The sequence below is a fragment of the Dermacentor albipictus genome, chromosome 2, assembly GCF_038994185.2.
Source record: "Dermacentor albipictus isolate Rhodes 1998 colony chromosome 2, USDA_Dalb.pri_finalv2, whole genome shotgun sequence".
In the NCBI taxonomy this organism is placed as follows: Eukaryota; Metazoa; Arthropoda; class Arachnida; order Ixodida; family Ixodidae; genus Dermacentor; species Dermacentor albipictus.
Genome location: NC_091822.1, coordinates 94563488 through 94589378, shown reverse-complemented (window position 1 = coordinate 94589378; position 25891 = coordinate 94563488). Strand labels below are relative to the sequence as shown.

The 25891-nt window shown below is 44.7% G+C and overlaps 2 protein-coding genes across 3 annotated transcripts; both read right to left on the bottom strand.

The window, feature by feature from the left end:
* Positions 1 to 6732: 6732 nt before the first annotated feature.
* LOC135902718 (putative nuclease HARBI1) lies at positions 6733 to 9936 on the bottom strand. The gene is made up of 3 exons (XM_065432939.2): positions 9385 to 9936; positions 7635 to 7776; positions 6733 to 7124 (listed from the first exon to the last, which is right to left on the bottom strand). Exons 1-3 carry the CDS (start codon positions 9934 to 9936, stop codon positions 6733 to 6735), a joined length of 1086 nt encoding a protein of 361 aa, XP_065289011.1.
* Positions 9937 to 13945: 4009 nt separating this feature from the next.
* Positions 13946 to 23409, bottom strand: LOC135902742 (uncharacterized). 2 transcript variants are annotated; one of them, XM_070532988.1, is made up of 5 exons: positions 23233 to 23409; positions 15527 to 15768; positions 14866 to 15017; positions 14432 to 14545; positions 13946 to 14192 (listed from the first exon to the last, which is right to left on the bottom strand). In XM_070532988.1, the coding sequence occupies exons 2-5, from the start codon at positions 15705 to 15707 to the stop codon at positions 14109 to 14111; spliced, it is 531 nt and encodes a 176-aa protein (XP_070389089.1). In that variant the 5' UTR covers positions 15708 to 15768; positions 23233 to 23409; the 3' UTR covers positions 13946 to 14108. The 2 variants fall into 2 exon arrangements, with proteins under 2 accessions (XP_070389089.1, XP_070389090.1); XM_070532989.1 differs by having other exon boundaries at positions 14917 to 15017.
* Positions 23410 to 25891: the final 2482 nt, after the last annotated feature.

Genomic DNA, 25891 nt, shown 5'->3' with positions numbered 1-25891 from the left:
CGTAACGTGACGCCAACTTGACGTTTCGCCTAAGAAACTGAAATGAAGGCACTGAACGTAAGGTTCTAGGTAAATCAAAACAGTTTTCCTCTATAGTAAAAATAAATCAGCTAGCTAAAGACATACGATTATTCCGTATCAAAACGTCTCTTACTTCCGTCGTCTGCTACGTGAAAGCTATCGTTTTATAGAGCAAATATGTTAGTGTATTATTAACACACAACACAAAATAGGCAGCGTAAAAAGTTGCAATTGAAGTGAGAATGTTAACCTTGAAGGTGTTAAGATACGATCCACGTGATGACGTCGTCTGCTACAAGTGAAACTATGGCCGCCGCGAATCGCAGCATGTCGTTGAACCGCCGCCCATACTCGCCGCGCATGAGCGCCGAACAGTGGCAACTCATGCTAAACTACATCACGTCTAACTCGGCAATGGGCCGAGTAGCCTCCAATTTGCGCACCGACTTGCGCCAACAAATGTGGCAAGAGCTCACAAATGAGCTCAATGAGGTAGGCCCTGCGCGCCATTCGCCACAAGAGTGGCAACGCCTATGGCAGGCACGTGTGGCAGCTGTGGGGCGAAAGCTGCAGCACAGGCGGCTGAATTCAGGTTAGCGATCGGTTCAATGCGAAGTGTTCGTGCCTTTACGAAGGTGCGCTTTAACATTACAGAGGTACCGGCGGAGGGCCGCCAAATTTGGCTGCTTCACTGGGAGACGACGACGCTCAAGTACTCAGTATCGTTGGCGTCGACTCCGGCTTAGGCTGTGGCGGCCCCTCCTTCCCCAGGCGCCGATTAAGGTCCCCTGTTAGCAGCCAAGTGAGAAACCATGCTCATGCCCCTTATCCGTGTCAATGACTTTGCGGAGTACCATATCGCTGCCTAGCAGACACGTAATTACAAGAATGTTATAAAGTAGCACGAGGAAGACGTCACGCAGAATGGAGATAAAGTACATATATTTGCATATATGCATCTCCATTTCAAAAGCGACCGCTTTTTGCATCTACACAAAGGACGGTACAGACATGCCTGTTAAAGAAATGAGTGGAACGACAAGCTGCAAGATGCGCTATATAAAAACAACAAATGAATGATGCGCAAAATTTTTAACGCTGTTTATTACCAAACAACAGTAAAAGCAGCATCACAACACTGCACAATATGAAAATAAAAAACAGTTAACACAGCACCACAAGTGTAGATATCAGTGTGTAGATTGCACAAAAAATAATCACAGTTGCACTTTTATATCACTGAACTTTCAGAGTAGAGTCATCAGAAGTGAAAACACTTTACATTCCATACAGAATGGTGCAGAATGCTTTATCATAGAAATGGGGTTGATATGTGGAAATTCCTAGAAAATCATATGAAGGTATACAAATATCTATGCACACCTGAGTATAGGTGTGCACTCAACATATTAACGTCCCTGAAATAAAGCTGGGCCCTCGCCTATGTCTTCTGTCATAGGCGAGGACCCACCTTCTGCCATAGTGCAGTGCTGGAACATCAAATGAAATTAAATATTGTCATTGCAACACAACACAACATACAGGCCAACTCCACAGAGGTTGATGAAACAAATTCTTGCATTTTGCACTAAGTGTGCTTGCCTTCCTTTCTTGGCCAAATCCCATCATATCACAGATTGCACGTGCAAGCCTGGCACCACAGTCTGCCCGTGCAAGCCCCCAGCTTGAGCCAGTGCCGCAGGTCCGTGGAGACGTTGTGGGAAGCATACGTATCGCGGCACTGCAAGAGCATGATTATGCTTCTGCGACAGTGCCAGGTTAGTGATGGTCCCGATAAAGAACTTGGTACATGAAGGTATCATGTGACAAACTAGTGATGGGGAGTTGGTATTCCTTACCAGTGCATACACTAATGCTGAATAAGTAATGCAACACCAATGAACGCTTATTTTTCTATGCGGGCATCCAAAATAGGTATGCATGTATTTATCTCGTGACAATAAGCAGCTGTGAGCGGAGTGGTCCTCTTTTCATGCTTAATAGTACCTTTACATGCTTCATGATACCTGGAAAAACTGAAACGTGGCCCCAATTTTAATTTAATAAAAGTTCATTGTCTGTCTGTCTGGCCCCAATTTTCCATAGACATTTGTTATGCACAAGCATAAGTCGTAAGCATAAGCACCTATACGAGAAAAAAAAAGTGAGAATGCAGCAACCGAGTGTTGCACTTACAGTCAAACTGCCTCTACAGTCAAACGATTGTTCAATGGTACTGCACAAGCGTAGGCTGGCCAGCCAGTCAGTGGTTTCTAAGAGCGCAAAGTGACAAGATGAGCAAGAGAGATCAGCAATACCTTGCCGATGTCACCACTTTGCGCCATTAAAAGGCACTCCTCGACGGGCCAGCCGACGCTCATGCGGTGCTGTTAAAAGAATGAGACCCTTGTACTTTATAAAATACATTGCGATACCAGTGCCAAAGAAATGTGCACTTGCAAGAATAAAAGAAAAATAAAGAATGTGACGTTTTGGGCCCTATATGGGTCCCTTGATCACATTGAAGATGTAAGCACGGGCTCATGGCAAATACGTTGTGAGTTAGACAAACAGTTACACAAACCTTCATACAGAGGAACAATAAGTGCAGACACAAGTCTCTGTTCCTGTAGTGTGAATACAGCATTATGGTAAATGCATGGCACAAACATTGCATTGGAGAGTATGCTAGGAAATGTTGCGTAATTAAATATGAGGTGAAATGCATATTTCTTACTTCTTGTTCAACTTCTTATACAAACAGAGCAGGCAGTGCCTCCTTTTGTAAGGCTGTTGTCTTAGTTGGAACATGGTGACCATGAAATAAATTGTCATAAATGTGGAGAAAAAAAGATAAATACATTTTTTCTGACCTGCAAAAATATAGCTTTGCAACCCTTGTTAGTACTTGGTGAAGAGCATTCTGCTAAAAAGCATACTGAATATAAAAATGTACTGTTCTTCATTGAGCTTTCTTAAGTTTGCAGAATGCGTGCACCAAACTACAGCTCTCTACAGGACTGTCACATATGAATACATAAACTATTTAATGTCTAGCTCACTTGTGAAACACCAATTTAGCAACTAAACAGATATGGTGAATGAAAACCTTATGCAAGAAACAGTGAAAGAGGAAATGCCATTGCACATGACATGCTGATGGTGAGAGCAAACAACCAGACTTTGAACACATTGAGCTGAAACATCTTACGCAGATCATTCAAACTTTCACCGCAGGTACAATTTGAAGTGTTTTAAGATGTCTGCGACACAGTACAAAAATAATGATTTTCATCAGTTGGGCCTTTGATGCATTAGCTCTGTGTGCACAAATGCATATACAATGCCTCAAGATATTAATTCTTTAATTACCACTATAAATATGCTACACAATGGGAAGGATCGTACACATTAATCTGTACATGAGTTGAAGTGCTCATGGATAACGGCAACCCATGGGGGAACATAAAATTGTACTTTGTTAGTCAAACACAATTATCGAACTAACACACACTCATGAGCATTCACCGTTGTATGAGACATTGTCAAGATAGCCTAGACATCAGAACAGAAAACTGACAGCCCATCTTCGCAGCTGCTGTCATTGAAAAGTTGTGTTGCCGGGTGGACAACATTGCAAGTTTTGGGCCTTTTTATTGAAGAAGCAGTTGAAGCATTGGAGGCTACTTTCGACGATACCTCCAGTCGAAGTTTTATTTTATCAGACTTTTCATCTGCACAATCTGCCCAATAGTTAAAATTCAGTCGTCATATCTCATGGTGCATGATGATGTTAGCAGAATTCACACAGAAATGTTTAACAAGGCAAAACTGTCAGTCATATCAATCAATTTCTGCACGGTAACGAAAGAGTTAATTGCTCTCATCCAAAAACAATTGCACTGTCAGAGGTGCCACAGGGGAGGGCTAGACCTAAATTGTCAGGACTCTCAGCAATCTTTAGTGTTCACTGAAGATACAAAGTCAATGCATGTCTCCAAGCCAACCTGCAAGCCACTGGAATGCATCTGCTGCAGCAGGTTGTTATCCTCCAGTTAAATATGAATGTATAGCAAATGCGTAAACTGCATTGGTAATACGCATGCTCATGAAAAACACACTGCAAAAGAAATATAGAACAAGTGAAGCAAAACAACAGAGCTTGAAATAACTAGTACATGCTTTTTTGGCTATGGTCATCTCTTTTGCAAATGAAATGATGATTTGCAGATGAAAACACATCCTTAAAATCCCACTAAAATGTATGCAGTCATCACAGCAGGACAACGCCAGCATGATCCCCAAGTACAGCGAGCCCTTCCACCTCTACAACCACGCGGCCGGATGACTGCTGTGCAAAGGATGCACAGCAGCGCCGCCACTCTGGCAGCAGACCAGCGTCGCCTGCTAGAGGTGCAGGAGCAACACCTGCAGCTACAGACGGGATTCATGCAGCGAATTGACGAGAGCATGGCAACGGTACTATACTAAATAGTTTGGTTTCACATGCATCCTAAAGAGTACAGTTTCAATGCCATTAATTTCAACAGATCGCAGCACAACAGGTGCAGCAGACCCAAGCACTTCAGCAATTAGTGACCACCCTGCAGCAAATGCTTGCAACTTTGCAAAGGCAAAACTAACTGTCAGGTGAGTCGGGCATTGGTTTTCCTGTGAGCACATCAAAGCTATGAAAGGCAGTGCATAAGAAATGAATGCACGGTTTTCTCCGAATAAGCTGCTTTGTAACCATACTTCCCTGGATAGACAGTGCATGCTGACCACTGTGCTGAACAATGAGACATGGTTGTCTTTTTATGAGCAGTCCAAGGCGACTGTTGCCAAAAGTAAACTGGTGAGCGCTTGTGATGTGATTTGGCATCGCTTGGAAATTAGATAAACCTTGCAGTGCTTCAGCATGGGAAAACCTTTTTTTCTTTTCACTTTAATTAATGCATAACTCGAGCACTGCTGGCTGTGAAAGCTTGTGCGATGACATTTTATTTAATGCGTAGCAAATTAGACACTTACAAATCATCCACATCACCACTACGATGCCAGCATTCAAGAATGGCACTTAGTTCTCACTACGTCGATGAATGTGAAAGCAGTGCAGCCATGTCAGCAGAAGCGCGGCGACATAATGTGACCAGCGGTGTTCGTTACAAGGTGTGCACAACACAAGGTCGTGGGTTCGACTTCCACCAAAGGCCGAGAGTTCGTAGCCTTCCTGCATTATCGTGTGGTTATGCCGCCAACACTGCGTTTCCTGCCTCATTAGCCACTCAATGCTTTCGCATTAAAACAAGGCCAATGAATGTGGACAGAGAAAGGACGAAATTATTAAACATGCCGTCCAATAGAAACGTGTCGACCTTGTAGTGCCGCTGTACCTGTTTCATCACTTTGGGTCCCACAAGAATATCTGGGACTATCCTGATTGATTCCCACGCAGGCAAACATATTCTTTGCTGTGCACATCAACAGTCACGCCTTATCCTCCATTATAAGGGAGGAGCACATAGCAAGCGATTCTCCACAGACACTGGCTTACTTACATCTCACTACTGAAGTCTACATAAAGGAACAAGGTTAAGAGCAAGCATGAATTGCCAAGACATAAAAGAGCGCCCTCAGGCAGTATACCAAGCTACACAAAGCACACACTGCAGACTCATCCTGCATGCCCAGTGCACCAATAAATGAAGCACTTGTTCTTCTTGCACATGAAAATCACATTGTCTTGGGAGAACACTGCTTAGGCACACCAGGGCATCACACTGTAGGCTCATCACCAGGCACACGTAGTACATCTCAGATGGTGAACATGTTCGTGTGGCACGTGAAAAAAAAACTACCTAAGCCAGCATACGCACAGCACACTTAGACAATACACCCAGGCATCACACTGGAGGATATGCATCCTGCACGCCAACTGCTGGCAGAGTCACTGTGCTGCAGGTCTTGTGATATAGAAGTCAATGCTTCAGGGAAGGTAACATTGCTAGCTGCTGGTCAGGGTCACAGATTTTCCATTGACCAGGCAGACTGCCTTCTTGGTATTACATTTGGATTCTCCCATGCTCCCGTCATGTGGCCGATTATTCTCCACCGGGACGGTAAAAAAAGACGCCGTGACGATAGTCCAAGGTGTGCTCACTTTTCTGATGAGAGTTCTCACCTTCTCAGCACATAGGGCTAGGGCATAGGCTCAGCACGTAGGGCCAGGAATGTTAAATAAGTATGCTACTAAGAGCACAATATTGCGGCATGTGGAAAATTAAACCAACAAAGGTTTGTCCTCTTGCATTCATACTGAACATAAATGGAGCTTACTGGAGGCTTCTCATTGTTTGCCGCTATTATAACGTGCAATGGCACATGAAATCTTGTGGCACATAAAAAGAAAGTAATCCCTGTCGTCCTCTATGAGAACTGAAGGGTACATGACATTTCACACTATACTTGCACCAAGAAAATAATAAGTGTCTTTGACCACCTGCCAATGACACGCTTATGGAATAGCTACTAAAATATGCTGCGTCTTCCAGCTGTCTGTTGCTTTCTGCAACAAAAACAAGAAAAAATACCATAGATAAAAAAAAATTTAAACAAGAAAAAAAAGCACTGCGCTTGCAGGGACTACAATTACTATTTCAATGGCTCTCATTTGCAGGGTGGCTACTTGGATATGCTGAACTGCTGGCCTGCTCAGAACATTTGCAGCATCCTTTCGCGTTTCTGCCTGCCCGCCCTGTAGAGTGTTGCCGCCGTCACATCTTCGCTGTCATCGTATGCGTTCACGTCTCCGTCGAAGTCGTCGATCCCAGAGGTGCAATCGGGCTCTGGAAGCTCAGCGCGCACGCACAAGTTGTGCAGCACTGCGCAGGCTGCAATGATTTTTGATGTCAACACTGGCCCATAGTAGAGTGCCCGGTGCCGTTGCAGACACCTGAAGCGCATCTTGAGGACCCCAATACAGCGTTCCACAACTGAGCGCAGTGATGAGTGGGCAGCGTTAAACGTGGCTGCAGGGCTACGAGAAATGTGGTTCCCAGGAACAGGTGTGACAAGCCATGGCTGGAGCGGATAGGCGCTGTCACCTGCACATTATTTAAAAATGCACTGCACACTAAATAAATACCTAATTCGAAGACATGAGGCAACAAGTAACCTTTTCGTAGCTCAGAGAATACACTGATAGCACATGTTATTTCAATGAGCTGAGCATGTAAAAAAATTCAATTAAGGTATGGAGTATTGCCTTGACAATTAGATTTATTTTCAGTCACTGTTGTTTATTTGACTGCATCTCAACATATGTGCACAACTAATTTCATATTGTTTCAGTTTTACAAGTTACAGTAACTACGCTTTCACGTTACAATTGCACAACATTGCTGTAGATTTCGTTCGCAAGATGTGAGTGATAATTCACAATGTTCATAAATTTGCCAAATGTGTGTGACATTTGCATGGATCTTAGGCCTACAGAAAAATCTGGAGAGCAGCCTTTAAGTAACTTTAATTGTGCCACTTTCATGGAAACTCTTTCTACACTAGTATTACCACCACTGCTCACAATTGTATTTCGTTCATTACAAGTCACATACCAAGCAGGTATTCACCACCATGAAGCAGGCTCCCAGATCGGCACTCTGCGTAGAGGCTTGATGCTTTCCACACAAAAGAGTCGTGCACAGATCCTGGGTAGGAGGTTTCGAGGGCAGTTATTCTGAGGCTCGCATCACACACCTGCAAAAAATTGTGTGTTAGTTACAGATCACCGAGTGCTTTGCATAGTAAATATCATGGTCATGCAGGACTAGACAATGACACAGTGCAACATTCATCTGGTCAAATTTATTTATGCTATCAGCACAGTGATATTTTTCTGCTGCTTTTTTTTAGAATGTAAAGCAATGAAGGGGGCTTGTTGGTGAACGTTCATGGTTATATTGCGCTCAGTTTTACACAGACGATATTAAGGAAGGACAGGACGTGGACGGACGTTGCGCAAACTACCAACTGTTTAATAATGTTAAATAACGCGCTTATATACAAGGAGATATGGCGCGGGGGGGGGGGGTATAAAAGATATGACAAGTTCACGGAATGTAATCATAGTTCGAGTCAGGCATACGTGGTTCACTGGCACCCGTTCGCCCTGGCAAACTCAACCTCAGCTTTGATAAGCGCGATGGACGGAATGCTTACGCACATTTCTTTTTCTTTTGCTATCGCAAGCGCCTCCCATATTTCTCGCTCCGTTTTTGTTTTTGATGTGCCAATGACTGTGGCGCTTTCTAGAAGCGGAGAGCATTTGCATTGAATGCCCGAGACCTTTCAATTTGCTTTTTATTTAACAAAATATTTCTTACAACGATCGTGTGCATCGTTTCATTTACCGAAACATTTAGACCGATCATGCGCATGCAAAATAAAACACCTGTCTCTGAACTGTGTTCTTCAAGTGTGTTTTTCTATGTCAATGGGGCGTCACGTTGATGTCACAGGGACACTTTCCATCTCGATATAGTTCGACCCAGTTTCGTTGAACAAAGTGACTAACGGTACGTCAGACATACGCAAAATCCCAGAAGCTAAAGGTGCGTCGAACGTGCCTTTCGAGGCAAAGTTTTGGCAGGGGTTGCAGAAGTCGCGGGGCGCAGTACTGCTGAGCGCGTAACAAGTTGGCGGCTGGGCGTAATTATATCGATTTAATCGTTTTTTTTACTAATTGTAACAACGTATCGGTATTTCGCATTATTGGCGGCGCCTCCAAGACACCCAGGCTAGAACCTGGACTGGTCCGCAGGTTGGGGCTCGCAGAGGCCTGCCCGTGCCAGGGATCTATAAGATCAGCTGTCCGCGATATATAGATTTATTATAATCTCAGGTGTTCTCCTGAGGCCTCCGTTTGCTATAGTCGGATACAACTTTAGAAAAAAGGGGGCGTTTACTCCTCCGAGGCGGGTGCACCAATGGGCGCGCATTCTGGACCGACGTCATGCGCCGGACGGCCGGTGACTTCGCCGCTTCGGTCATCTGGGCGGGGCCTCCCCTTTTTTCTAAAGTTGTATCCGACTTTAGTTACATGTGCCCTCCTGGAGCAGTGCTTGTAAAAAATTCAATCTATCGACGCGACGGAAAAAGCGGCCCGCGACTTATATACGGCGCACTTTTGATCGCGATCAAGCCCGATCCGGATCGAATTGCTCGGTCGTGATTGGCTCCTTAGCACAAAATGTGCGAGAGAGCAAATCGCAGCCGAGGATTTCGATGCGGATCGGTACCGATAGCGATCAGAAGTGTACCGGTCAGAACCTTGCCCCTTTTGACGCCGCGTTAATAAAAACTCACCACCATGACGTTCAAGGTGTAATAGCCTTTCCGGCAGAAGTAAGCCGCCTTGTTGGCATCGTCCCTATCCGATGGTGCGCGAATGCACACAAATGTGCCGTCCACAGCCCCGACGCAACCCTGGAACCTGCAGTCTCTGCGCACGAACCCTTCGGATGCAGAACTCAATGCCGCTGTGTCGTCTGGAAACGAGATCCATGCGTCGCCGATGCAATCCACGATAGCCTCGATGACTGCGTGAACCGAACGGCTAACACTAGATTGACTTGGAGTCAAGTCCTCGTCACTGGCAATCGCACCTTGAAATCCGCCTGTGGCAAGGAAGCGAAGCGCGCACAGAATTTGAACTTCTACAGTCAACGCTGTGCGAGTGTTCACCCGCTCCCGCACAAGCACGGGACGAAGCTCTTCGCACAACCACCGTGCCAAGTCCTTACTAAGTCGATACCAAGACCGGAACATTTCCTCGGGCATCTGGAACGCATCGCGATGCTCACGAAACTGCCGCTCTTCCTGCAACACCAGCCACTGAACAATAAAAGGCACCGCCATTGTTTTTGCGTCCTAAAATCTGCTAGAGGCGGCCGCGGTCTACGGCTGTAACTAAGGGGTGCCTTCTGTAAGGTACGTAGAGCCCCCTCGTTACACCAGCGCGAGTTCGCGTTAGAGTCATAACAAAAATCGTCTTGTAAATGCACTAACATAAAAAGTTTTGTTTGTGTGCTCTTAATAAACAAAAAATAAGTTAATTTGCCCTTCGTATTGTTTGCATAAATATATGCATGCTCCAATGCGGCGACGCAGCAGCCCCCTATTCAGCGTTGCCACCGCCATTGCATATGGCCGCTCATTACCAGAATTCGCGCGGCTCGTCGCAGCAAAAATTATGGCGGAAAATCTCAGCAATGGCGGTCCAGCGCAACGTCACGCATCGTCAAAATGACGTTTACGAAACAGCCCTTCCTGTGACGCTCCTCACGAGATATTCCTTCAGCCAATCAGCAAGCTGGCATGGCGCATATCTTGGATCGCCACCACATATTCGCGCAATTGTAGATGCATTGCACTGGCTTCTGCACGCTACCGCTCACATTCTTTTTGAAGCGCTAACATCACAATATGTCTGCCAAAGACCACAAAAATGTATTGGTCCATAAAATTTGCAGCTCCACGTCACGTTTCGTCATCGTGATGAAAACGCAAAATTGCATTTTGCAATACTTCCGCTTCCCGGCACAAATTTCAAAACACGTGACCTCTCGACAGCCAATCAGAGAGTAAACATGGCGGATAATGGCGGCCGTGCAGCCGCCATGCGTTTCCAGAATAGAGCCCCAACATGCGTTTGGTAGTGTTGCCTTAGTGCATCGACATTATTTTAAATTGTGGTTAAATTTAGCTGGGACAATTGTTTAGTAACGTGCGAAGTGGGGTCATTCCGTACATAGTTAATATTGGCGAAGCTGTTCAGAGTCAAAGATTTAAAATTCAAGCAGCGCATTGTTATGCGGGCAAATTGTGCAATCAACCGATTCAGCTGCTTTTCGCTATGCTTTGTCGTTGCTTTAGTAAAAAATGGTCAAGAGAGCTTTATCTTGTACGCTCTAAGTGCCAGATTTTGAGTTGTGTAGACAAAAAGAAAGTCTTACTCAGAAACCAATTGACACGATCCAGAATATTTGCTAAGACCAGTGCAGTTATCCGATATTAAGCACGCAGGAGGATGTGCAACGTAGAATATTTCAGAATTTAGAATTTGAAACAATCGTATTCTTGCAAAAGGCATCAGGTGATAGCATGGAAATTGGTTATGTCGAAATCCATGACCTGGTGGGAAGGTCATCAAAGTGAATAATTTTTATTAATTTCCCGAATAATAGAGTGTTTTAGTTGAGCGTCTTTAGGGTACGCTCCGCTCCGGGTGGCCCCGCTAAGCCAAAGCGGAGCGGCGGGCGATTTTCACGTTTTAGTTATACGTTTAGCGTAGCGGAGCGGACCTTTCGTAGTTGCAGCGCCCTCTGGCCAAATTCAGGGTAATCAAAGAAAATAAAAAAAACGATTTCGTCACGTTCACAGAATAAAACGGATGTATAAAACGTCTTTGTTCATTAAGTATCTAGACGTGCACTTATAATGCAATATATGTCCATTTTAATGAGTGGAAAATAAACCGTCGACTTCGTGAACGTCACGTGATAGCCAGCGATGTTGCATTTCGCATCCAATCCAATCTTTTGTGACGCCAATGCGCCTGCGACGTTTTTGTTCACACCTTAGAGAACAAGTTGGGGTTGCGTTAGGCAAGTAATTAGTGCTCGCACTAGTGATGCCGCCGAGAAGTGTGCTGGAGGACACCTTTCTCATGTCTACTTTGAAGTGGTCAGAGATAGAAGATTTGTTGTGCCAGGAAGTGTTCCAGTACACGCGCCGAGACCCGCTGTCACTGCATGGCTACCTCGACATCGATGGCATGGACAGCGGGCAATTCCGCACATACTTTCGCTTCGAGCAACATGATGTGCGAAGGATGCAGCGTGCATTGCTACTGCCTGAAGTTGTGTGGACGCCGCAGTGTGTCAACATTCCAGGAGTTGAGAGCCTCTGCCTAACGCTGCGGCGGTTGGCATATCCGAACAGGCTGCTTGAATCGGAGCCGATCTTCGGGCGGTATTATTCAGTGTTTTCTTCAGCCACTAATGCTGTGCTCGCACACATTGAGAGCACGTTCGGCCACTTCCTGCGAGATATTGACACGTGTATTTATATTTATCGGGCGACCAGGTTTCACCGCCTTACAAATCTTACCGCACAGGGCGGGACGCGCTTGCATGTATCCGAAGTTTCTGGAATGTTATTGATGCTTCTATCCGCAGTCTGTTGTTGCCGAACCTTGTGTTATCTGATTTATTCGTCTGACGCGAATGATGTAGAACTTTGTGGAAGGCACGCGGGTCCGAACGATTAGACTGGAACATTCGACGACTGCTCTATAAAAGCCGACGCGCTTGACCCGCTGATCAGATTTTCGATGATCGCCGACCGTGTTCGCCGCTATCGTTGTGCTATAAGTGTAGCCTGTTTTGTGGGCACAGGTTCGCCCAATAAAAGTTAGTTTAGTCTATCACAGTATTGCTACTGTGTTCTTAACGTCACCACCACGTGCCAATATGAACAATCATTTCTGGCACGACCTTGCTCAATTGGAAGCTTTTTCCCAGGTATGCAATCAGCTACTTGCCAGGGTGTGCTCGTGCGCAGCTGTATCACGTTTACTCGCAGGCCGTGAATTCCAAAGGGGCGCCGCTCCGCAATTGCTGGGGCTTCATCGACGGGACAGCGCGGGCCATTTGCCGTCCATCGAAGGATCAGAAGGTCTTCTTTTCAGGGCAAAAATGTTTTCATGCCCCTAAATACGAGTCCATCATGTGCCCCACTGGGATTATCTGCCAATTTATCGGCCCATACGTGGGCAGTCGATATGATGCTGGCAAGTTAACGATTTTGATTATTTGTATTATGCACAGCCAATCGCTGCATGGTGTGACTCAAGCACATGCATGATACTCAAACACATGCATAATGCAGTCACATCCGTGCGAGACAAGGCACAGGCTTGATGACTAGTTAGTTCCTTTGTTGAAACTGCTTCAGCGGCACTTGTTCAACTGCTACTCATCTTGCGAGTGACCTCGTGAGACAAATGTCCCATGTGGTGATACGATTGTCACCGTGGTTGTGAAAAGGGCATGGTAAAATTTAGTAAGGTCGAAATTGTGAAACAGTGACGTGTCCCCATTAACATTCTACTGCTGTAAGCCAGTTTTCTTTGTTATTATGCAACATGTTTTCAGTTTAAGATTACAACAGAAATAATACCTATGAAGGTAGCATCATTACTAGAAGCAATGGAAATACCAGTTTGATTGTCAAGTGATTATCAAGGAACCTTGTTCTTTAATAGTGTATCGTGAACTAGCCTTGTTGCATGAAGGAAGTGTGCACCTGAAAAATCACACAAGCAAGCTTTCTCAACAAGTGTATATGGTTATTGCCAAGCCAGCTACTGTGCGCAGATTGCAATATGCTAATCAGTGATATCCTGTAGTAAAATGCGCTTCTATATGTTCAGGTATCCTCCGAAAGAGCAAGACATACCAAAAGCTTGAAAAGCTTGTCAGAGGGCGCAGCTTTTGTCTTTATGCTGATCCCGCTTATCCCTTGGTACCTCTGCTGCAGAAACCTTATGGCGGGACTAGCATAACCTTGCCGCAGTATGCTTTTAACAATAAAATGAGCACCGTGAGGCAGTCAGTCGAATGGGGTTTCGGAAAAATAGCAAGCCTGTTTGCATTCCTGGATTTTCGAAAGAATCAGAAGCTGAACCGACAGTGTTTCTCGGATGTACAAAGTTGGTGCTATACTTGCAGATTGTCACACCTGTATGTACAGTTCACAGGTCTCGCAGTATATTGGGGTTGAACTACCATAGCTGGAGGCTTATTTGAGGCCACAGAACTCAGTCACACAGTGAAAGCACTTTATTTAAAAAAGGCTAGCAATTTGTTTCTGCTGTTCCTCGAGCGCAGTTTTAATGCTGGAAAGCATTTTTATATTTTCGTCGTGCTGCTGGGCATCGAGTTTTTTCAGTGCTTCTTCTGCCGCCTGCTTTCGTTCTTCAAGGGCCAGGCACCTTTCATCATAATCAAGCCGTCTCTGTTGGATGTCTATTTCCTTCCGGCGGTGAATAAACTCTGTCTCTTCTGTCCTTCGTAGGAGCTCAAGCCCCATAGCCTGGAGACCTCTGATTCCTGTAAACGGGGGGAAAAAAGCAGAAACAAATTGCGCTCATGTTAACAGACTTCATTTACTTTCTGTCACAACACATACACTGCGATAGCAACAGGTTATCACATCGCTCACCACCGTCTTACATTTTTCTAATGAAAGTTAAGCATCTATTCAAATTGAAAATAATAACGAAACCGGACGTAGTCCCTTGTGCAAACAGAGCTAGGCACAAAAATCATGCAAGCTTAATTTGCAGTACCTGTTGGGACAGTTTGCACGTGTCGTCGTCTTGTGCGGTTCTGCATGGGCGCTTGAGCCTGCTGGTCCGCATCGCTGCCTCCAGTGGCCTCCTCAGCTTGTGTGTTGTCCAGTGCTACAAGGGCATTAATGATTCATTGCAAGCTTAACAAGCGCATTAGTTGGTGTTTTTTCACATTTTGGTGTTTTTCATTTGATATTGAATTACATTGTGTTGAACCTTGGTAATTTTTTATGCACATGCAGAAACACTGGTGTGCGAGAAGCCCATCCTGTAGTAATACTACCTCCTTCATGAATGTAAGCAAGCATAGTAGTAAGATTGCAGTTGCTTCTCATTTGTGTTTGTCCCCTGCCCATAGAAATAAACACCCTCTTTAACAGAGCCTGTTGCATGCATTGTGAATGATTGAATAAAATGTGTTTTGAGTGCACCTTGCACATGCGTGATTGAATGGCTGCCCCTTCCTGAGTCGGCCTGCTCACACAGCTGTCGTCTGGCGTTGGGTCCCTAACCAATTCTGCGACTGGTGGCTCTGTACACTCGTTGTACATTGAGAGCAGCAAGTACGAGGCAGATCTCTCATCTGCACACAAGAAAACAAGGTAAAGGTATGACAACACTGTTAGTATGAAATTGCCTTTAAGTACAATTTCATATTGCGCACCTTGTCTCTTAAAGTAGCACAGCAAATTAATCTAGTGTTCAATTATGTTCAAACCATGTCCTATATTTTTTTAGGCAGAATAAAAGATGACTGATCCAAGCTGAACAGTTTCTAAAGGACAAAATAATGGGGGTTCAAGATTTTTGCCGGAAGGGTTCTTATACGGCACATAAAGAAGCACAGCTGCCAACATGCGACCAAAAAACGCAATACGTGCAAAGAAAATTCCTCGGCTAAGTACGTAGTCATAATACCTGGCCAGCAATACGCCACTCCGTAAGCGCTAGGCAAAACATGCGTGGCGTCGTACACAATACGGAAATCGGTACGTAAGTAGAAATTCCATCTGTCGAAGGTGAGAAAATTTTGCGGACTACAAAATACGCGGACATATCCGTTAATGCCAGTGCCCACTCCAGATCACTTGCCATTTAGCTGCTCATCCTCGGCTGTGTGAAGTACGGCCATTGAAGCCGTGGCCGAGTCTCTAATCTCGCGCGCCATGCACTGCCGAGCTGTTGACGACGGCATCGACGTGACACGTCGCCGTGGTCCCATGCAGCTTGCTCGTCGCGGCACGGTCCTCGCCACATGCCCGGCATTCCGCATCAAATCTGACACTTCTTGGAGCAGATGTTCGCGTTCTCCATATTGCTCCTCGTTGCCGGATCTACAGAGAAAACGAGCAGGTTACGCTACGACTATTCGTTTCAGCTAAGAACAAACAGCGCAAACAGTACTACGAGAAGCAGAACACTCACTTTCTCAGGTTGACTGTGTCTTGTTGCCTAAAATAACTGACGAGCAGGTACACCCGCTCTTTGATTGCATGAATGGTCAGCTCGCGCTGCACAGCGCGCACCAGGTTGCGTAGTACATCTTCCCACGCTGCGGGGTTTTCAAATGGGTCGGCGCTAGCCAGCTCTCGTATGCCTAGATACAACCGGTCAACGGCAGGCGATAGTAATTTCCCAACTTAAAGCGGCGCCGTTCCACAGGGCGTGAAAAGCAAAAAGCAGATTTGACACTTCCAAAGACATAGCATCATTGCACGTTACGTGAGTATTCGAAGTCATTCCTAACAGGTTGCTGTTAAGAAATAATACGCCACTTAACGTTGCACCAGTCCGGCTAAAGAAAGAGCACTCCATGTTATTAATTAGTAGCGAATGAAAGCAATCTGCAAATCGTTTCCGCCACAATATCTGTAATGGCGCGCAAAAAAGAAATTTTTGCTGGCACACAACACAATTTGCATTCCTTTTAAATCCTGTCACATATTTCCGCCCAAGGTGCCCTTAAAAAATGGCGAAACCAATCTCAAGATGAATTGAGATAGAAGAGCAACATACAGTTTCGAATCCGGGTCATTTCGACGAAAATAGGGTAACAATAAAGAAGACAGAACTTAATGACTGCAAATAGTAATGCAACATACTACTGCAAAATCAAGAGCAAGAATTCTTGCTTGAGCTGCCGGAACGTCGAGCGCTAAAAGATGAAAAGAAGGCTGAAAAAAAAACTGAGAAAACGATGGGGCTCGTTCTCAATATTTCGTGGCTTATTATTTCTTAAAATTAAGCAGCATTGTGGTTGTATAGGAACTGCCAATGGACCAGCTTATCTTAGTTGATAGCTATATCTTAAGAATGACAACAGAACTAGGAACACAGGAGGTACGTCTCCACTAAGAGCGGACTTGTGACGGGGCAGCACTCTTGCCCTGTCCGTCTTCTCCCTCCTAGACATTGTTCAGTGCCCTGCAGAGAGCAAAAGTATTTCCCTTCTGAATATCGCGAAGATATACCTGTTCACCCTGCAGTTTTTCTTAGCGATAAACCGTTTTTTAATCTGCAGATAGTTTTAAAATTTCTTAGCCGAAACCCACACCCTGGAAATCATTTGGACAGGCAACGTTTAGCACATGACTATCAGGCCTGCATTCAAGGGCTCTCTTAGAACTATCGTTTCATTGTTATGTTTTGTTGCATCATGTTTTTAACAAAACCCCATTGCCATAGCCCACATCACCACCCGGTGAGCGTAAATATTTGAGCGCGTATATATTCTACGCCAATTACAGCGGCAATATTTAGGCCCCTTTACAGCCGTATCACATCTACCATGAGGAATTCAATGTGCACCCCATCCATAATACATCGTTAACATTGCCATTTGTCATGGCGATCTTTGGCCAAACCTGGCCTTTGCGCCATAAATTACCACACATCATCATCATCCGTGCTAGACATTGGTACAAATCGATATATTTTACCATATTCGTGTCCTAAATCACAGGAATCGTTGCGACTAGGCTAAAGCACGATGCTCGTAACAGCCCGTATTCGTTATAAAGCCAGGGGTTCACAATGAAGCTTCACGCACTGTTATTGCATTCCAAGAAGGTAGTCGCGTTGATTGCAATGTGCAATAATTTTTGTTCGCGTTCTTCGCGTTGTTCCGACTCACGAATGTAGGAGCAACTAGCCGATCTCGCAACATTATTTTGTATAAAAATGGTTTGATGGATGTGTGGTAGCACACATCTGTGACAAATCGCTCGTCTACACCAGCGTGCTGTGAACCCGCCACCACCACCAGCACCGCCATTATGAAATAATTCCGCGTACGCTTCCGTGCATCTTAAGAATTTCCTTGTATCAATGAATAAATAAGAGCTATAGGAAAGGTAGGCTGTATCGCTAATTGCATAGTAAATAAAAGCTATTGCGGTTGTTAACGAAATATGAAGTGACCGGTACTTCTCAGTTGTTAGCTATATCATGATTATAGTACTCAGGCTAGCCACAGAGATGGTTTGCCTAACATTTTACCTAGCAAGGGAAATATCTACATGGTAGAAAACCTATTTACCTCTCTGTTGTGCTGGATTCTCCGGGTTTGCCAGTAGGATCTCATTCCGCGTCCTTTCCATGTTGGAGCAACTAGCCGATCTCGCAACATTATTTCGTATCACATTGGTTTGATGGATGTGTAGCACCACACATCTGTGACAAATCGCTAGTCTACACCAGCGTGCTGTTAACCCACCACCACCACCAGCACCGCCATTATGATTTGATTCCGCGTACGCTTCCGTGCAGCTTAAGAATTTCTTTATAGGAACGAATAAATACGAGCTTTGCGAAAGGGAAAGCTGTATGGCTAGTTGCATAGCAAAAAAAAAAAACCATTGTGGTTGGTAATGCAATATGAAGTGACCGGTACTTCTCAGTTATTAATTACATCATGATTACAGTATTCACGCTAGCCACAGAGATGGTTTGCCTAACCGTTTACCTAGCAAGGGAGATATCTACATAGTAGAAAACTTATATACCTCTCAGTTGTGCTGGATTCTCCGGGTTGTTGCCAGCAGGATCTCATTCCGCGTCCTTACCATGTTGGAGCAACTAGCCGATCTCGCAACATTATTTCCTATCACACATCTAAGACAAATCGCTAGTCTACACCAGCGTGCTGTTAACCCACCACCACCACCAGCACCGCCATTATGAAATAATTCCGCGTACGTTTCCGTGCAAGTCAAGAGTTTCTTTATAGGAACGAATAAATACGAGCTTTGCGAAAGGGAAAGCTGTATCGCTAGTTGCATAGTAAAAAAAAAAAACCTATTGTGATTGTTAATGCAATATGAAGTGACCGGTACTTCTCAGTTATTAGCTACATCATGATTACAGTATTCACGCTACAGAGATGGTTTGCCTAACCTTTTACCTAGCAAGGGAAATATCTACATGGTAGAAAACTTATATACCTCTCAGTTGTGCTGGATTCTCCGGGTTGTTGCCAGCAGGATCTCATTCCGCGTCCTTTGCATGTGGGAGCATCTACCCAATCTCGCAACATTATTTCGTATCACATTGGTTTGATGGATGTGTGGTAGCACACATCTGTGACAAATCGCTAGTCTACACCAGCGTGCTGTTAACCCACCACCACCACCAGCACCGCCATTATGAAATAATTCCGCGTACGCTTCCGTGCAACTTAAGAATTCCTTTATAGGAACGAATAAATACGAGCTTTGCGAAAGGGAAAGCTGTATCGCTAGTTGCACAGTAAAAGCAAAACCTATTGTGGTTGTTAATGAAATATGAAGTGACCGGTACTTCTTAGTTATTAGCTACATCATGATAACAGTATTCACGCTAGCCACAGAGATGGTTTGCCTAACCTTTTACCTAGCAAGGGAAATATCTACATGGTAGAAAACTTATATACCTCTGAGTTGTGCTGGATTCTCCGTGTTGTCCAGCAGGATCTCATTCCGCGTCCTTTCCATGTTGGAGCAACTAGCCGATCTCGCAACATTATTTCGTATCACATTGGTTTGATGGATGTGTGGTAGCACACATCTGTGACAAATCGCTAGTCTACACCAGCGTGCTGTTAACCCACCACCACCACCAGCACCGCCATTATGAAATAATTCCGCGTACGCTTCCGTGCAACTCAAGAGTTTCTTTATAGGAACGAATAAATACGAGCTTTGCGAAAGGGAAAGCTGTATCGCTAGTTGCATAGTAAAAAAAAAAAAACCTATTGTGATTGTTAATGCAATATGAAGTGACCGGTACTTCTCAGTTATTAGCTACATCATGATTACAGTATTCACGCTACAGAGATGGTTTGCGTAACCTTTTACCTAGCAAGGGAAATATCTACATGGTAGAAAACTTATATACCTCTCAGTTGTGCTGGATTCTCCGGGTTCTTGCCAGCAGGATCTCATTCCGCGTCCTTACCATGTTGGAGCAACTAGCCGATCTCGCAACATTATTTCGTATCACACTTCTGTGACAAATCGCTAGTCTACACCAACGTGCTGTTAACCCACCACCACCACTAGCACCGCCATTATAAAATAATTCCGCGTACGCTTCCGTGCAACTTAAGAATTTCTTTATAGGAACGAATAAATACGAGCTTTGCGAAAGGGAAAGCTGTATCGCTAGTTGCATAGTAAAAAAAACAAACCTATTGTGGTTGTTAATGCAATATGAAGTGACCTAAACTTTAGAAGTAAAAAACAGCAATCTATCGACCACTCAGGCATCATATCTGGTACAGAAAATCGAATGAGCAAACAAGAATCACACATGGATCAGCACGGAGGCAGTTGATCTAGTACAGTCTTTTCCAAGCCAACGGCGACGAAAATCGAGACGTAAAAAGTACCGTGTGCGCTTCACTATTAAACTATCCACAACATAACACACTTCAAACGCCTAAGGCCCAGTCAGTGATAAAACCCGCTCGACTATGGCAAGAATGGCCAACGAGTAACACGGAAAAAACATAAGAAAGGGGTCTAACTATAGCGTCTGCGTCAAACGTAAAATCTCTAATAGTCAATCACCTAAAAAATTGATTAAACATTTGACCGCGCGATAAATGAACCACGTGACAAACAATGAAATGGACAGAACAGTTGAACGATAAAGGTCTAAAGAACAACGTCTGCGTCAAAAAAAAGTGCAACGAAAGCTTAAGGGCCACTAGCAAATCGTCAACAAAATAAAAACTAGGTAAATAAAAGGAAGACAGACGGAAAAACCAATTTGAATCTATCTAACATGATGCCTGAATGAAACCTAAAACCGAGAGAAACGCCAGGCTTGTTCAATTCAGCATCAGAAGAAGTTCACTGAATGCAAGACACGTGTCGTCTACCAAATCCCTCTAATCTGTGGTCGCAGCTATATCGGTCAAATAGGTCGATGTTTCAATGAGCGTGCAATGGAACGTTGTCGTAATCTGTGCAACAATGAAGGGAGTTTCCTTGCCGAGCATTGTAGAGACTGCACTAATTGCCGCCCTCAGTTTGACAAAACTAAATTTTTGAAGTTTGCAAAAGACAGGTTCGAGCGGGAAATTGTGGAAGCCTATTTCATCAAGAAAGAGTGGAACGCATGCGTCAGCAGGCCGTCCGTTGTGCTTAGTGACAAGGAGACGACTTTTTTAGAAGGTTTCATTCAGGCCTCATGTTAGAGTGATTCCATATGGTTTTTCCGTCTGTCTTTCTTTTATGTAACTAGTTTTTATTTTGTTTACGATTTGCTAGTATCTCTTAAGCTTTTGTTGAATTTTTTTTTTTGACGCAGACGTTGTTCTTTAGACCTCTATCATTCAACTCTTGTGTCCATTTCATTGTTTGTCACGTGGTTCATTTTTCGCGCGGTCACATGTTTTATCAATTTTTTAGGTGAGTGACTATTAGAGATTTAAGTTTTGACGCAGACGCTGTACTTAGACACCTTTTTCATGTTTTTTCGTGTTATTCGTTGGTCATTATTCCCATAGTCGTGCGAATTTTATCACTGACTGGGCCTTAGGCGTTTGAAGTGTGTTATGTTGTCGATAGTTTGATAAAGAAGCGCAGACGGTACTTTTTATGTCTTGTTTTTTGTCGCCGTTGGCTTGGAAAAGACCATACTAGATCAATTGCCTGCCATGCTGATCCACGTGTGGTTCTTGTTTCCTCATTCGATATTATGCACCAGATATGATTCCTGAGTGGTCGATAGATTGCTGTTTGTTACTTCGAAAGTTTAGTGCGTGACTCGGCGGGAATAACATACATAAGGCAGGCTTGTTGCGGAAATAAACTTAGTTGTGAGTGGTGCCGGTCCTGTGGTTTGTGTTCTTCTTGAGTCCTGGTCTTCTGCGCCTTGCCTTTACTACTTCAGTCTCTGACATATAGGTTAGTATACACCAACATGTTGATAACCCTCCACAACCACCAGCACCGCCATTATGAAAAAATTCCGCTGATGCTTCCGTGCAACTTAAGAATTTCTTTCTAGAAATGAATAAGTAAGAGCTTTACGAAAGCGAAAGCTGTATCGCTAATTGCATACTAAGAAAAAAAATAAGCGTTTTTTCGTAGAGTACTTTGCTGGGCCCGCTGGTGCATAGTGAACGTATAATGGTTTCCAGCAAGTACGGACGCGAGCGCAAGTAGAAACGGGAAAGACAACGCTGGATTTACAGCTGATTTTTTTCTGAAAAGATTCCACAAATCTCCGCCACGCATGCGTATACACCCAAGAACAATAACGAGGTTTTTAGTCAATAATCAACGAAGTTATGCACGTACACAAAAGCGAAGTCACACCCCTTCCCGACAAAGGCAACAACACGTGGCTTAACATGATAAATTTAGAAATTGAATTTCTTTATCATTGATATGAACCGAAGGTTCACTCACACGTGTATGCGCGGCCAACTTTTTTATGTGGAACGCTTCGGTAATTTCTTTTTCCAGATTACTGCGCTCTCTCACACTTCATATCAATGATAAAGAACTTCAATTTCTAAATTTATCATGTTAATCGAACTGTCGTTGCCTTTGTCGGGAAGGGGTGTGGCTTCGCTTTTGTGTACGTGTATAACTTTGTTGATAATTGACTACAAACCTTGTTATTGATTTTGAGTGTATACGCATGCGTGGCGGCGACTTGTGGAATGTTTTCACAATAAACGTGAGGTGTAAAAAAAAGCTATGGTGGTTGCTAACAAAATATGCAGCGACCGATACTTCTCAGTTATTAGCTACATCGTGATTGCAGTATTCACGCTAGCCACAGAGATGGCTTGGCTACCACTTACCTAACAATGGAAATATCCACATGATATTAACTCATGCGTCGAAGTTGTGCCGGATTCTGAGGGTCTTTGCCGGCAGCATCTTTGTCCGCGCCCTTTGCATGTATGGAGCAACTAGCCAATCCCGCAACATTAATTCGATTAAGAATGATTTGTTGAATGTTTGGTAGCACACATCTGTGACAAATCGCTAGTCTACACCAGCGTGCTGATAACTCGCCACCACCACCACCCCCACCATTATGAAAACATTCCGCCTACGCTTCCGTGCAAGTTAAAAATTTCTTTCTAGAAATGAATAAATAAGCGCTTCACGAAAGGAAAAGCTGAATCCCTAATTTCATAGTAGAAAGAAATATCGCGGCTGTTAATCAACTGCGAAGCGACCGGAATTTGTCAGTTATAAACTACATCATGATAATATCATTCATAGTAGCTGCAGATACGGTTCGGCTACGATCGACCTAGGAAGGGAAAGACACACGCTGTAGAAAACTCATACCTCCCAGTTGTGCCGAATTCTGCTGGTCTTTGCCAGCAGGATCTTCAGAAGTAGCCACTTCCGAAGTTCGTAGCTTCGACGCTTGAGAGCTCGAAGCTTCTCGACGGCCAGCCGCTCCACATCGTTCACGTTCAGCGCCATGACAAGAGAGCACCTGCGAGAAAAATACACGGTCACTTTCAGTGGTACACACAGCAAGGAACCGAAGAGCACAGTGGGCAGCCACAGAATGAAAAAAAACTAGCGCTGTGATCGGTGCGTACTGCCCCCTTACCCAATGGGAAAGGGCAATGAGTGGAGGGGAAAACTCGCCCCTCGTTTTTAAAGCGAAGCTTTCTTTGTGTCTTCCTTCGATGTTCCCTCTGCTGCTGTCAGGCACGCCGCGTCGGGGCGTAGGGAGGGGGATCGCACTTGGGTGTGTATACATGACAGCAATGAGTCAGAGAGGAAAGGCGACTCTAGAAAGACGTTTTCACCCCACCGCGTCGAATGTGCACCAGTCCCCTGTAGCTCCTTGGGCGTCCCCGCATTAACCTCTTGACAGCTATAATTATCCGTGACTTTCCTCGCCAGCATTCCACAAACACCTGCGCTTCCCTTTCTACTAAGGTGTGAGTCCGGAGGGGACGTAGGTAGAACTGTAGGGAGAAAAGGCAGTTCCTATAGAAGGGACGAGGGGGGGGGGGTGAGCTGACGTGAGAAGGCAACAAGACGGCGGTTTCGGGGAAAGTGAATAAGCTCAAATTCCAGGTACAGTACTGTAGGTTCCAACTATTTCTGAAAAATGGACACTATGCAGATATTTCAAGGGGTAAAGGCAGTTATTACAGTGACTGAGCCCGACCCTTTAACATCTGCCCTGCAGTGACGGGGCCTGGTTCTAACACCTACACTAGAGTGACGTGGCCCGGCTGTATTGAACATTCATTCTGTTATGCTCAAATCAACTAAACATATTGCAATTAGAGTTAATGTCTCAGCTTAAAACAGCTATCTACGTAAACAGCTGCTGTGAAACGCAATCGTGCTTTCCCTGTGTCCATATTTCTGTCATTGTCACATGCTACCGGAAGTACTGCCACAGGAAATTTTAGCCTGCCTCCTGTTCATAATGTGTGTGAATTTGTTGGAGTTATGACATGGAACAGCATACCATCCAAAATAAAAGAAACGAAATTTCGGGAAAGCACTAAAATCATATTTATTAGGTATGAACCACTGGTTTGGTGCCTGTATTCTTGGTTGGCGTTTAGTTCTTTGCGGTTTGATAATTTATGTAATTGCTGATAATTTTCATGCATAATGTAAAAAAAATTCTTTTCTGTTTTATTAGGTGCTAATGTGTGGCATTCATCCTGTGTATTTGCAAAAATGTCCAGGAGGGCTCCCGCGTGGTATCTTTATTAATCGGCGATAGCCAAAACATTGCGGAGCGCGCCGCGTTATCCATGAGAAGACGCAATTGAGGTGCTTCCGACCCACGGCGACTCCGTAAGTGCTCGCCCACAATGCCGACATCGTTATAGCGACGGCCCCGTGGTACCAGTGTTGTTAAAGTGACGGGCACCGTCACTGTAGTGCTGATGTTAAAGTACCGGACCCCGTAACTGTAGTGATTACCAGCGGAAAAACTACGCAGGGGGTGCAAAAGAAGAGACGCATTAATTAAATTGCACCGTAGGGTCCAGGCGACACTACGAAAACGGTCTACCGCACAATCAACTGTTCGTGCTCGCCGCGTTAGCTTTGGGGCTATTTGGTGCCAACCGCGACAGCCGCATTTCGACGGGGGGAACTAGAAAGATTAGATTTTTGGACACATTAAAGAACATCATGGTGTCGGAATTAATCCGGAGTCCGCCACTACGGCGTGCCTCATAGTGCGATTGTGGTTTTCTCACTTACAACCCCATAACCCAAATTAAGTTTAGTACTTCAGCCGCATTGTAATGTGACTTATGAGGCAATGACTATGCTCAACCCATCTCAGAGGGTATGAAAAATGGCGCACAACAACGCCTCAGGCAAACACCTCTCCTTGGGTGCTCTGTGTACTACACAAACAGCAGTGGTGCCCACAAGGTAACGTTTAACATCATCACTCCCGTCTTAGATAAAACGTTGAAGAAATTAGGCTTTAGCTGTCAAACCACCCCTAATTATCGTAAATCAAAGCATCCAGCAGAGAATGCTTCTCTTACATTGATACCCAGAGTGCGTGGAATCTGCATAATTTTTAAAGCGAAGCTTTCTATGGCTCTTCCTTCGACTTTCCCACTGCAGCTGCTGACGCTGCTGTAGGCTGGTTTACAACATGTTTATACATGACACGAGCAGATCAGAAATAAGGCCAAGTGAGAAACAACGTTCGGTCGCAACCACATCGAATGTGCGCAGTGCTTTATACAGCTCCTTGAGTGTCGCCGCATTATCCTCTTGGCAGCTGTAATTATCCGTGACCGTCCTCAAAGGCATTGTAGAAGCTGCCGTGCTTCCTTTTCTACTCCAGAGGAGACATAGAACTGTAGAGAGGGGGAAGAAAAGAGGCAGTTCCCATACAAGAGGGGTGGGGAGGTGACGGGGTAAGGCAAGGAAACCCTACTGCTATGCAACCGCGGTGGCAGCGATTCTGGACAATCTTAAGTCCCTCCCCTCCCCC

Coding starts and splice junctions, on each gene's coding strand:
- LOC135902718 (XM_065432939.2), bottom strand. CDS start 9,936: ATGGCGGTGCCTTTTATTGTTCAGTGGCTGGTGTTGCAGGAAGAGCGG. Junction 7,777..9,384: donor ACACCTTGAACGTCATGGTG/GTGAGTTTTTAT, acceptor AATTTTTTGCAG/GTGTGTGATGCGAGCCTCAG. Junction 7,125..7,634: donor TGGTGGTGAATACCTGCTTG/GTATGTGACTTG, acceptor AATAATGTGCAG/GTGACAGCGCCTATCCGCTC.
- LOC135902742 (XM_070532988.1), bottom strand. CDS start 15,707: ATGCGGAATGCCGGGCATGTGGCGAGGACCGTGCCGCGACGAGCAAGC. Junction 15,018..15,526: donor CGAGGATGAGCAGCTAAATG/GCAAGTGATCTG, acceptor TCTTGTGTGCAG/ATGAGAGATCTGCCTCGTAC. Junction 14,193..14,431: donor CGTGCAAACTGTCCCAACAG/GTACTGCAAATT, acceptor CCCCGTTTACAG/GAATCAGAGGTCTCCAGGCT.